Source organism: Anser anser, assembly GCF_964211835.1.
Source record: "Anser anser genome assembly, chromosome: 4".
Lineage (NCBI taxonomy): Eukaryota > Metazoa > Chordata > Aves > Anseriformes > Anatidae > Anser > Anser anser.
The window spans coordinates 31,432,394-31,445,855 of NC_139724.1; the positions used below are offsets into that span (position 1 = coordinate 31,432,394).

General features: G+C 36.6%; 1 protein-coding gene across 2 annotated transcripts in view; it reads right to left on the bottom strand.

Annotated features, from left to right (window-relative positions):
- GLRB (glycine receptor beta) overlaps positions 1-13,462 on the bottom strand; it is a 51,502-nt gene that overhangs the window by 26,939 nt on the left and 11,101 nt on the right. For both annotated transcript variants that reach the window (XM_083833837.1, XM_083833838.1), the window contains exons 3-5: positions 12,101-12,207; positions 9,464-9,531; positions 1,392-1,621 (exon numbers count right to left, since the gene is read on the bottom strand). In XM_083833837.1, the coding sequence (XP_083689963.1) occupies positions 1,392-1,621; positions 9,464-9,531; positions 12,101-12,207 (405 nt within the window). The remainder of the gene's footprint in view (positions 1-1,391; positions 1,622-9,463; positions 9,532-12,100; positions 12,208-13,462) is intronic.

Here is a 13,462-nt window from a genome sequence, read left to right on the forward strand (position 1 = left end):
TCTGTAAACTAAAAAGTCAAGGCATAGCAATATAAATTTTTAAAAATGGTAATTTTAGTAGCATGCTACCAAACATAAGTATGCCAAAAAATTAATCCTACCTTCATCAGTATCATTTATGAACACATTGTATTACTAAAATCAACAGAACATTTGTAGAGCTAGACATTATTTTCAAACTATACTGAATTTGATTTTGGTATATGGAAGTTTAAGGAGAAATATTTTTCCATCAGAAACACTTCTATTAGTATTCACTGAATATTTACAATCCACTAACCAAACACATTCACTGAAATAAACTCATTTATAAATAGCTCCAATTTGGAAAAACGTTTGAAATAAATTTCACCACTTCACTTAACTTTTGCTCTTTCAAATGGGAAATTATTTTTGTAGCTGAAAGTGATTCTCCATTTTTGAAATAAGGATTTCAACAGGCTTCCAAAACTGCAACATAAACAATTGAAATCAGAACCAGGACCTTTGGAGTGAGCCAAATGAAATGCTTCCGTTGCCCAATTTATTTCCTTTTCTGATTGCTGTCTGCAAAAGTCTTGAGATTGAGTTTTCTCATCCTTGGATTTGGAATGGGAAAAAAATCACACCAGACTCTTTCCACTTTCTTTCTTTTTTGTAGCCACTTTTGCTCTGGAAATAAAGAACTCATGCTACCATAATTTCAGATGTTCCCTCTAAGTGGTAAAGTAGCAGTGAATTTGGGAAATCAATTCAATTTGTTGTTTTCAATGAATGACTGTTTTTATGGCATAGTGTACACTGACAAATAAAACCACAAAAAAGTATGCATTAATTGCAATTAAATTAAATATTTTTGGGCCCTCTGAAAAATCTATATCCACTAAGGCACAGACCTTAATAAGGATTATGTCCTAGTACTTTTGCTACAAAACATTTATAATTCAAATTTTGTAATATCTGCCTTTCCTTATATCATTAGTAAGTAACCATCATTTTCATTAGTTGATGTAGAAATTCAAGTGGCGAGAAAATTACGTTGCTTTGCTGAAGGCTTTACTTCAGAGATCTCATCCATTTCATTATGCTTCCAGGAATCTTGGCAATTATCAACAGAGTTTAAATTTGGTTACTAATACTAGTTTACTGAGTGTGTGTTATTTTAACATGATAGATGAATGTACACACATTTCAAACTTTTAGCACTTGCTGTGCTATCAATTGACATGCTTTGAAATTCCATCTGGTTTATTTTCTTACATTTCATTTAGTGGATCATTATTTGAAAATTGCCATATATATTTAAATATTAGCTAAAAACTGTATTGTGTTACTCATCTAACAGTGTATGTATTTCATATAAAGCCATCAATTCACTAAAAAAAAAGAGTAAAAATATTTCAATAAAATACCTCATGCTGACTAGTACATCTCCATCCCGAAATATAAAGAGAAGGATATTTTCTTGAGTGACATCATGGAAGTTAGCATTTTTTTCATTTGCAAAGAACAAGTCTGGCTTCCAAAGACACTTAAACATCGTTGGGTCCACTGTCAGTGTGTCCGAACCCCTCCAATCATTGGGCAGTTTGAGTCTAGGGTCATTCCACTTCTGTCTTAAAAAGATGTTGACTCTATAATCCTGACGAGAAGAATACGTAAGTATTAGACCAGCCAAAAATCTACCCCCCCAAAAAAAAAATTAAGAAAGAAGACCATTATATCAGATTCACTAAAGAAAAACAATTTATGCCCTGATTTTTCTATCACATAGATAGTAATCACTATTCAAGCAGCATTAATAAGTGTCAATTTTAATGGAATTTACTACAAAAAGGTAGATTATGTCTTATGCTTTGAATACAATAACTTCTTTTTTTTTAAAAGGACCAAGTTGTCCACCCAGGATGCTTTTTGCATCCCCTCTGATAGTAGCCCAGTTACATAGGCATATAAATAAAAGCAGGCAGCAATGCAGAGGGAGCCATAGCTTGACTACACTGAATTACTGCAGCTGCAGGCACAGCATCACTTCTATCAACACATCTTGTAAGTGTAAATTCCAGTTTATTCTACAGTCAGTTAAGTGACACACTGATGGCGATGTGCCAATCTATAAAAGCAGAAAACCGACCAGGTAGATAGCAGATTTTAAACTACACACGGAGAATACATCCTCTGGACCTGTAATATTGATTTGGGGCTATTTTTGTAGGAAAACTGATGACAGCATGCAGCTAAGTCCTTAGGTAGCATGTAAGGAAAGCATGTGCAGAAAAGGTCTCAAAAATCAAGACAAAATCAAGATTTTATATAGAGGAAATTCTCCTCTGAATTCAGCAGGAGTTTTACTCAAGTATGGACAGTAGTAGAGCCACGTTCAATGAGAACCAAATTTTGCCTTTGGGAATTGGAGTAGCATGGGTCTCAGGGCAAAACGATACCCACATGCGTTCTGTCCTCAGTGAAAGCTGTGTGCATTCAAAGGAAAAATCTGACCCAGTATGTCAGTTATGATTTTTCAGTCTTACATGTAAGTCTTTTTGTTTTTCACATTTACATTTAAGCCAATGCTTCTTGTTTATGTAAATGTAAACTAGGCAGATCACATACCAATAAATAAATAAATAAATAAAGGTATTGTTAAACAAAGTAAGACAAAAATAACATTCTATATTTAGGGTAATTCTATCTCTGGTCTTCCTATTCATATTCTATGCTGTGTTTTGTTTATTTTTTTATAATTATCTATTAGGCACTAAGCAACCTGAGACACGGACTGCTACTGTTTTACAATTATATTAAAACGCCGGGTATCTGTGAAGGTTCTTGACATATTTTTGATTTATCAATGTATTCAACATGGTAAACTAATTTTATAAAGGCATGCTGTACAAGTTAGTGTCTTAACACATTTTAGTGTTGATACAGTGTAAGTTCTCTTCTATAGTACTTACTATAATGCATATATTTACAGTCCAAAGCAAGTGCCACATTTAGAGACTCATGCTCGCTCCAACAGGATGGAGTTCATTTGGTTAAGACCTCATGTAGAATAGTTTACCCTACTGATTTATCCTGTTAATTGGAACACTGGGCCCACCTTCCCATGTCCAGTTCACCAGTCAGATCAGCCCAGGTATTTCTTTACTACACTACTATACTAAGCTGTGTAATGTGTTTTCCCACTGCATTGTAATGAGAACCAAAGGACCAAGACTTAAGCACACAGATCTGAGGCAACATTTACTAACATGCATAGTTCTGAGAGAAATGTTACTCTTTAGCAGTCTGTTTTTGAAACGAAAATATATGTAGTCTGATTTTTCTTTATACAAAGGCCTATATCATCCTGTCAAAGTAAAGAAGCAGTATAAAATAACGGATGATATAAAGTGACTTAGTACTGGAAGGCTTTCATAAAGAAACTTCAGAATATGAGGGAATTCAGGTCATTATCTCAGAGCGCAACTTTTCAATTATATATAGATAATCAAAAAATTATTTGCTTGTTTCTGAAGTTCCCATTCCAGATGGACTTCTTGTCTCTGTAAAAACAATTATTTTCAAACATATGAAATAAATACTACATACTGGTCACATTCATAAGCATAATATGAAAATCAATTTTCCCATAAACAAGTGCATTACCATCATTTTAAAAAAAATAAAAAACATTCCCACGGCCACAGGCAAATGATAAGCACTATCCAACACTTGCCTTCAGCTTACACATTGTGGTGGTTTTACCCTGCTGGGCATCTGAGCTCCACCGCAACCGCTCTCTCACTCCCCCTCCTCAAAGGGAAAGGGGGACAAAATATGATGGAAAGGGGTCAAAGGCTGAGATAAGGACAGGGAGATCACTCAACAACCATCGTGACAGGGAAAACAGACTCAGTGTAGGGAGATTAATTAAATTTATTACCTATCACTAGTGGACTACAACAGTAAGAAACTGAAAGCAAACTAAAAACACCTTCCCCCTTCCCTCCTCTTCCCGAGCAGCTCAGGGGATTGGGGAAAGGAGGCTGTGGTCGGTCCCTAATTCAGAAGAAGGTGTTTAAATCACTGAAAATCAGAATGCACTGTCAAAATAAGAATTGGCAATAAGATCAGGTAGGTGGTACTTTACTTCTTTCCTTGTTCTATTACAAATGATCTTAAGTATACCAAATAATGGGTTGTAGCGACAGTTTAAGAACTTGATTCTATTCCCATTGGAGTCAATGGAAGAGAATTCCCCCTAAAATAGGTAGGTTCAGATCTACCTAAATGACTAGAAAACTGTGACACTGTACTCAGAAAGGAAGTTGACCCCATACTTGAGGCAATACAGAAAATGTTCAGAGAAGGAAAGAGATGTCAAGAGACAAAACTGGTGCTACAGACAATAATGTGCAGAAGGGCTTCTTTTTAGCAGAATACAAACCATTACAGCATATGGCAGCAGTTTAGGCTGTGATCTGGTATAATCCATTTTGGAACAAGCCTGCAACTAAACCTCTAAACCTTGGGAAACAGAATTTCAGATTCAGAATATGCACTGCAACTGGGCTCAATGTATGCTGAAGAAATGGTCTGCATAAGACACGTGGTCTTTCTCCTCCTATACATTTTACAGATGTTCTTTGAATATTGCAGAATGATCAACATTTTACAATAGAACGGAGTCACATAACAATTACAAAGCCTGAAACTAGAGTGAAAAAAGAGTCACCATTGGAGTGAGGAGGATCTGGGAGGTAAAGAGAATCACTAAAGTGTTCTACGGGGCTTTGTTTTGCCGTGAAACTCCCAACAGAAGGAAAGTTGTTTTCAGGGAGGTTGAAAGGGGAGGCCTTCTAGGAAATATTTCAAATGTAACCTACACAGTGGGCATATGGCCAGAAATACTCCTCAGGCCAGAAGCTAGGCATAGCCAGCACTTCTCTCTCTGCGAACTGGAGCAACACTAGATCATGAAAAGCTTTTTCTATATCAACTACAATGATACAAAGAAAGGAAGCATAAAAGCAGTCTCTTTTAACCGAGCAGGAGTAGAGTACTCTCTTTTAACAGAGCAGTAAAGTAGAAACCAGCATTTTTTAAACTAAAAGAAGAAAACTGAAATTTATTTTAAGCACATGAATACTAAAATAAATAAACAAATAAAAAGGTTTTAAAGTAAAGGAGAAGGAAGTGGTGTTTTGCCATTTGAGTCTGAGAAGAAAGGTTACAGTGCAAATACAAACCTTGAGGACAGCCTCTGTAGACAAAGAGACAGATCATTAGTACAGCTAAAATATTATAGCCTCATGGATATTTATAACACAAAGGATCTATCCCTAGGAATCCCTGACTGGTCTGTAACAGTTTCTAAGTGTGGCATAATCACTGTATTTTTCCACAAATCTGCAAAATCAGAAGCAGAGTTAGAATGGGGATCCCAGACAAGTACTCCAAAGAGCTAGAAGGAAACAAGTTACATGAGGTCAGATGAAGGGAGCTTACTGGAAGCTTTCCTCCATTTTAGCTGTACAAATTCTTATTCACTCAAGTTAACTTTTTTTTTTTCTTTTCTTTTCATTTTTACCAGTTAACCTGTTTGATGCATGTATGAAAAGGTTGCAATTATCTCTAGTACTCAACAATACAACACGAACCCTACTTTTGCTAGACATGGAGCAAGTATTTCCCCTTCAGTTTCGTCACAGGAGTTTGAATAAAGCAATATAGACTTCTGGGCATAGGATCAATGCTATGCCTCCACTAATCTTGATTCAAACCTGTTGATGCTTTTCTGCAGAGAAATTCCCTTCTCTCTTAAAACTAAGTGGACTCTACCTCAGCAAGAGGTCATCTCTACTCTTTCTTGTTGATGATGAGCCAACTGCATAGCTAAGAACACAAATAGTTCTAGGACTAGAAGGACAGAAGGAAAAAAATAATTGATCCTCATTAAAACAGCAGAACAGGGAATGTGACATTAATAATTAAAATTATTTCCCCTGTCATTAGCCAGTCAAAGGATGTTGATAATGACAATCAGTTTGATCTACTGCCGGACAACTCATGCCCACAGAGGACAGGCTGCAGAGGTCTGGTCCCAGTAAGACTTTTTCTGGCCTTCCTTGCCCTCAGTCTGGCCACACTTTTATTTCCCGTTTTAACCCTGAATGAGTAAATCAGCACCCACCTCTGCCTCCTGCTCTGTCTCTGCTTTAATATACTGGCTTTCATCCAATGATTGCCTTGTTTTCAGCTGGAACAGATTGTGCAACCTGTCTAAACATGTAATCTTTAGCAGAATGAGCCTTTCTCTCCATGTCTGCCGTACTCATCAAACCCAGATGATGGAGACATATTATTGTTACATGAGGTAAAAAAGGGAAATATGAAGCTAAGAAAAAAATGCTGGTCCTTGTGTCAAAGATCAGTTGCACCAAGTTCTTATTGTTCAACGTATTTTCTCTTAATATCTGCAAAGAGCCCCCAGTCTTCAGCATTTATATAAGTTTAATGACACTCTTGAAGGTTTTCTAATACATGCTATTTATGAATACATGTCATTTGGGATTTTTGGCCTGGCTACAGTTGGTGAAAAGACTGAATCACTGGTTACTGTATTTTTCAGAGAGGCCATGTCTGTTAAGCTTTGTGGGATTCCTGAAACATGAGAGGAACCATCAGAACCAGCCACCACGATATGACGACAAGGAACACTGCAGGGGCCTCTTTACTGGTTAGAGGTTCCAGACATTAATTCCATGGACAGAGTTGGCTATTTCAGAGAGAGGTCTGAGAGTGGGTCATCTTAGACCTTACTGAAGGTATCTCCTTCTGCATTTCTTTAACAGCCTCCTGAACTGAAAGGAAATCTGCATACCTAATGGCCTTTTGTAACAGGCACTGCACCCATTTGTTTGTTGGGTCCTCCACCACCACCACCACCTCATTTCCAACCACCTGGCACTCATGGTTATTTTTCCCCACCCTTCAATCACCCAACAAAAGGAATACTGATATGGTGCAGAACATGTCTTTAGCTTGGTCAAACAGGATGTTTTACCCCCATGCAGACTTTTGCAAAAAAACTATTAATTTAGCTAGGGCAGACAGAATTGGCTACAGAGCCAAAAATCACAATACATCATTCACTGAACACTTACAAATGTATTATTTCACAGCTTTTTGTATCAGTAATGATATTACTTCAACCAGTTTAGTAGCTGCTGTTAATTTTAGAGAGCCAGTCAAGAAATCAGTATTCCTCATGACTCACACTAATGCCCGACACAGTAGAAAGGCAGGCAGCTACTTTCTTCTCCAGCACTGAGGAATCTTTTTCAGCAGTCCTATTACTGTGTGCAAATATCTCTCCTTTCTGAATTCAGGAGGCTCCACTGGTCCTTCAGAGAACTGATTTCTCAGCTCCAGGAAACACTTTTTCTGTGATTATGGAGGTACCAGTTGTCTCCAAGACTGAGGGACTTGTTGCTGTCTGGTGCATTATCCAGACCATATGAAGACAAGTACCAGCCTATGCCCAAGAAAGCAACAATTCCTGTACGTCCATAGGACCCTATACTGCAGGAGGAAAGGCTTCCCAAGTGATATATGTAAGAACAAATCAACTAATTCTTTTGTCAATGCCTCTGACAATGTCCTCTGACACATGAAGGGAACCGGGAAGAAAATCAGGCTTCGCATTAACATTCTTAGATATCACAATGATGGGCTGGACATAGAAATCTAAATAAAAACATAAATTAAATCAAGGTTGGTGTCTGAAGCTCTGAAATATGAAGGAGAGCATGACTTATCTTACTGAACATCCTAGTAAATATGTGAGCAACTAGACAGGAATTCACAGGCAGACATACATGCATTGCAGTGGAGAAGATGCTTAGTTTTGGGGGTGGAGGCACACCCCTTACGTTCATGTTTTGTTACTATTTGGATGTGGGTGAATTGTAAAAAGGCCTCTGTAAAAGTCACTTTTTAAAGCATGCAATAAATTTAAAAAACTTGAAACGGCCATCTGGCCTAATATACCTGCCATCTTAGACATGTATCTCACTCCTACTTTCCTGCTCTTCCTCCCTGCTCCTTTAAACTTCAGTCCCCTTTTTGTTTTCAGGAAATAAATCTCAAAGTATCTTCAGCAAACTTACATTCTTTGTTTTAATATCACTTCCTGCTAATGCCATTAGCTGACTTGCTATCATTTGCAATCAAATCTAAATCCTTTATTCCCTCCTAGCAAAGAAACAGAAATTTCTGTCCAAGCTGCTCAAAAGCTACTTCAGCCATTGCATGTATATAAATTTAAGCAACTCTGCAGTCTCAGTGAAACATCCTTAGGGTATCATGCACCCTGGTTCTGAATTTTAAGCGGGTATTTACTTCCATGTGCAACAAGAGGTGGTTTATTATTTATTAGCCATATTATGGCTTATTGCTTCCCTGCCATTGGGACTAGGAATGCTGCCTTAACCACAGCATTAAAAAAGCAGCCTGATTTGGGGAACTTTCTCAATGCTCTGGACACAGCAGATCACTGCAGCTGTTTCTACACTGGATGGTCTGGAAGTGCCTCAGGACTCCCAGGTCTCAGTACACACCCTGGCTGTGGCTTCCCACATATTAGCAAGACATGGTGCACTCCCATCTTTTTTACCCCAAAGAAAAACCCTGATCGGGTCATAACATCTTCAATAACTGAATGTATATTTTGCAATATTTTTGACAGCATGTATTGGAAATATCATTGTAAAAAGATCTTCAAGTCCAAGAATACTGGAAAGCGCTTTGCTGGAATTACTTTTTATTTTGAAATTGATTCTACTTTATATAACAACAACAACAACAAGTGAAAAGTGCAATGTGGATTATTTGGTGCTGTTATTGGCATGTTGAGATACTTTGAACTGAGAAAACTATTTTAGAAGCTTCAGTCCTCAGTTTATCTTTTCTCATAAAGCAAATAAACAGGAGGAAGAGCATAGTCATTGATGGTCTGCTCCTTTATTCCTTCTCCTTGTAGTCCTCTATGATTTACTCCAATTCTCAGACCAACATAGAACCTACCTATATGCTCGAAACTTATGCATGTTCTTTTCCTTCTCATCTACAGTCCAAGTACTTCCTTTATTAATCCACAGAGCAACCTATTTATTAACTGTCAGGCATACTTTCCAAATGTGTTCTTCCTTTGAACAAAGTATGGAAAAAAGTTCATTTCTTGCATCTTAGAAACCACAGATTTCCTTTTATGTTCATCAGATTCTAAAAGCTATGGCAATCTGTGAGTGAAATAGATTAACAGGTTTACATTTACAGCATAAAGCACAGTCAGTCTATCACTAGCCCAATTAACTCACTTCTCAGTCCGCACAGTCAAAACAATCATTTATACTTTATAGTTCATAATCCTCACCCTGAAATTTAATTTAATAAGAAAATCTGCATGTGTGCTCCATTCATTTCATTTCAGTCTTACCATAGTTGTCTCTTGAATTGACCCAAAGCTGTTAATGAAGATGTTTACTGCAACATCGACTGGAATTCCTTTAAAAAAAAAGGAGAGATTTCTAGTCAGCTGCACAATCCAGTAAAGGCACACTATCCTTCATTTGAGGCTTCTTTGTACTGCTATCACAATAAGAATATTTTTCACAGCTTTATATTTTCAAATTAATATACACACACTGTTTTCAAAAGCTATGGTTAATCTGTTGCCACTGAAAGTTAATGGAAATCATGAGAACTATTTTCATCCTAGTGATAAGGAAACATAAAAAAAATCTTAGTCTAGAGTGCTAAGCTTAAAGCATTTCATAGCCCATAAATTTGAATCATTTTCAAATTCCATGATTTTCAGCTATCACAGAATGCACCATCCAGTATTACTTTTACACACATTACAATGAATAGAAGCAATTCACATTTCTAGCGGCAAACACATTTAACTGCCAAAGTCATGATGATGATCTATCATCCTAAATTACCTGTACATGATTTATGGTGACACATTTACTTACATTGTAAGAGGATACTTCTTTGCACAAGTCAAGTGCATAAATGCACAAGTGTGTATATGGGGAGATAAAAATTGTTTCATGCAGCTTTCCCAGCTACCAAGCAAGAGAGAGTCAGAAAGCTGTTCCATTTTACAATGATTACCAGTTTGCCAAGAAAAATTTTGAGAAGCCAGCAGCTGTGAAGATATCAAGATGGACTGGATTTTTTCCTCTTTTCCACAGCCAGGATTCCTGTAGCTCAAGAGGGATGGTGTGACAGCTGCTACATGTGCCCTCTGTCACCCCATGGGAACTGATAGGCAGTCATTTATCTGGTGTTAACAGCGGGTTATCATGAAGCAGAGGGAAGTGGCCTGATGGTTTTGAGAACTAATTATGGTCCACTAGTTTTATTTAGCACCTGTGTGTTGAGAGTGTCAGTACACACACTAGATGCATGCATCCAATCTCATTTACACTGTTACAAGTACTTAACCCAGTGGAATTCTTCCTATCTTCAGCAGTAAATGAGATATAAAAATGTAAGAAGACGATTCTGATAGAGAAAACACCAAGTAATATATGTCTTATTTAATAGTTTGCTTGTGTACACACGGTATTTCAGAGTACATTAAACAAAAACTCAAACTCTGTAAATTCTTTTTGTTTACCAGAAAATGGCTACAATAAAATTTCACTTGAAAAAAGTGAATTTTACTGAAAAAGTGAACCTGTTTGTTTCATTAAATCAGGTCAGTGAAGTGTAGTTCTTTCGGTTATGCAATAAACATAATACATCATTTAGTTCCTGATGTTTGTGACGGTACACCCACTGTGCCACTGGTAGCCAGGAGTGTTCTGTCTCTATCAGATCTAAATAGGAAGTGCAGTCCAAGAAAATCAGTCATGTGTGAGGAACGTTTCAACATGGGCAAACCACTTGTCAGAAAATGTTGTTTTTTTTTTTCCAGCTCCCTGTGAGCCAGCATTACATCTCCTCCCTTTTTCTTCAGTCTTGATTCTTAACAGACTGACAGCAGGGATATCAAAAATATAAATCAATCTGCAATACACTTTGCTATAACAAGTTTATCATGCTGAAGAACAGGTAGAACAGAGGCTGGACGTTTATTTTTTGTGACAATATTCAGTGCTGAAATAAAATATGATTCTACGAAGAATAAGAAAGAAGCAAGAAACTTGCTGAGAACTGAGTTTAATGAATTTATAAGACTCAGTTAAATAGAGCATCTGAAACTGGTTTCTTCAAAAGCACAACAAAGATTATAGATTTTGCAAAATTTCAGTATATTGATATGTGTGTTACAATATCTCTTAACATATGTATAACTAAATATAAGTTTTAAAAAGAAAGAACTGATTTATGTAAACTGCAGTGTCTGTAATGTAATAAATTTTCTATGTCTTTTTCAAGCAGGGAAATAATGTAACTCCTGGTAAGTGTAATTCACAGCTCTACAATTACTAGAGGTTTTCCAGAGCATACGTATTCCAGTCTTTTTTGTACATGAAAGGATATCACATTTGCCTACATGGAAGATTCCTACAACAGTTGCCTACAAGAAAGGTATTTCAAAATCACAGAATGTGTTTAAAGTCATTACCTATTTGAAATCCCATATATGTAAGCTGTATTATTAACACAGCTTTAAAGATATGTTCCATATGACTTCCAGCAGTGATACTGCTGATCCCAAATTTTACAAAGTCATCTTAAAGGATCTTTATAGAGAAGTTTAGTGTTTTAAAATACTGTAAAGCAGAGATACTACTAAAGCCAAATTAAAATGTAGGGATAAAAAGATATTTTAAAAACTTGCTCTACAAAACCTAATTCAACTTTTAAAAAATCTTTTATAAAAATGCAAGCATAATAATAACAAAAGCATCAGACACTATTATGATCATGACGTCCCGATATATTTCAGCTCAAAAGGGTAAATGTCTCCTATAGTTTCACATTGTAGGGAAATTTCCATCATTCTTAAAAAGAAACATAGGCTGTGAATATCATCTTTATATAAACTTTCTATGTGTGAAAAGAGCAGAAGTTAAATCCCAAAGATAAAATAAAAAGGCAGAAATATCTGACAAACCTTTGAAATTTGGTCTTATCCTGGGGTCATAACTGAGCAATAGCCTATTCAAGATATTACTTGTAGAATTAGCAGGTACCCTTGCAAGGTCTTCAGCTGATTGCTGGCTGTAAAAAGAAGTGTATTCGTTACTATTTAGAGAGAAACAACTACATGCTTAAAGTTAAGTCATTTCACAAACAAACATTTTCAAGTTCCATACTGGATAGTCTTTCTTTGTGATGTTTTAGTATTTCTCAAGAAGCTGTAACAAACCTGACAGTTCTCCTACATACTCTAACTGTAAACTCGATAAGGTCAATAGATAATAAAATAAATCTTGTAAAATAAGTAAGAAGTTCACTAATTGCTCCCTTCCCTCTTAATACATATCCAGAGGGACATGATTTCTTCATTAGGAGAAAACAGCCAGCTTAACTATTTTTAGGGACTGTCAGATTAGGAATACAAGAAAATTGACAGCCACTTCTTAGGTGACAAAACACGCAGTGCCTTTTGGCAGCCTCTTGCCTTCAGATGCCAGTGACAGCTAGTCCAACAAGCTGCAGCCCTTGCGTAGTCTCATTGGTAAGTACTAACTGGAAGTGTGTTATGGAAAACAAGGCCTTGCACTCTGTTTTTTCAGGGCACTTTTAACTATCTCCATTTACCTTGCTGTCATTGTCTTGGGTGTTAAATTAAAGCCATCATGAAAATCAAAAAGAACCTGTGACGGGTGAATGTGGCTACAAGAGTAACATGCAAGTGAGAGGAATAAAAAGCAAGAGAAAGGGTGCACGGTCCCCACCCCACGCACTTTAAGCACCTGGCGGGCTGGTGATGTCCTGTAAATGAATTTCTATGCTGTCTGTAGAACCTGTTCAGTGATGATTTCCAGTTTTGAACTTTGTCTCATATTCACTTTTCCCTCCATTTTCTGACTACTCTGCTAACCCTTTGTCTTTGTAATTTAATAATCAGGATGCCATGTAAAAATAAGACAAACACCCTACAGAGGCATGTCATATACATCAACACTATTGCCTCCGGCAGGCAAATGTACGAATTTATTTTTAAAAAATGATCCAGTTAATTTTCTAAATATTTTCCTTAACTAGTATCAGCTGTTGTTGTCTCTACTACCCTGCTCACCCTGCTTAATTCTTTTTTGCATTATTGTTTCTCATATCTCATATCAATGTCAGCTTGACAGACCTATGGGTGATTCTTTATAGCGTTTTGGCTCACTGTTAGTTTTCATCTCATCCTTCACTTTCCTTCATGTCCTCTGGGACTTCTGCATTATTCAAACATTTATTGAAGATAATATTAACTCTCCAAAAGGCTTTTGGCCATTTTTATTTTATTTTATATTTTTTTTAT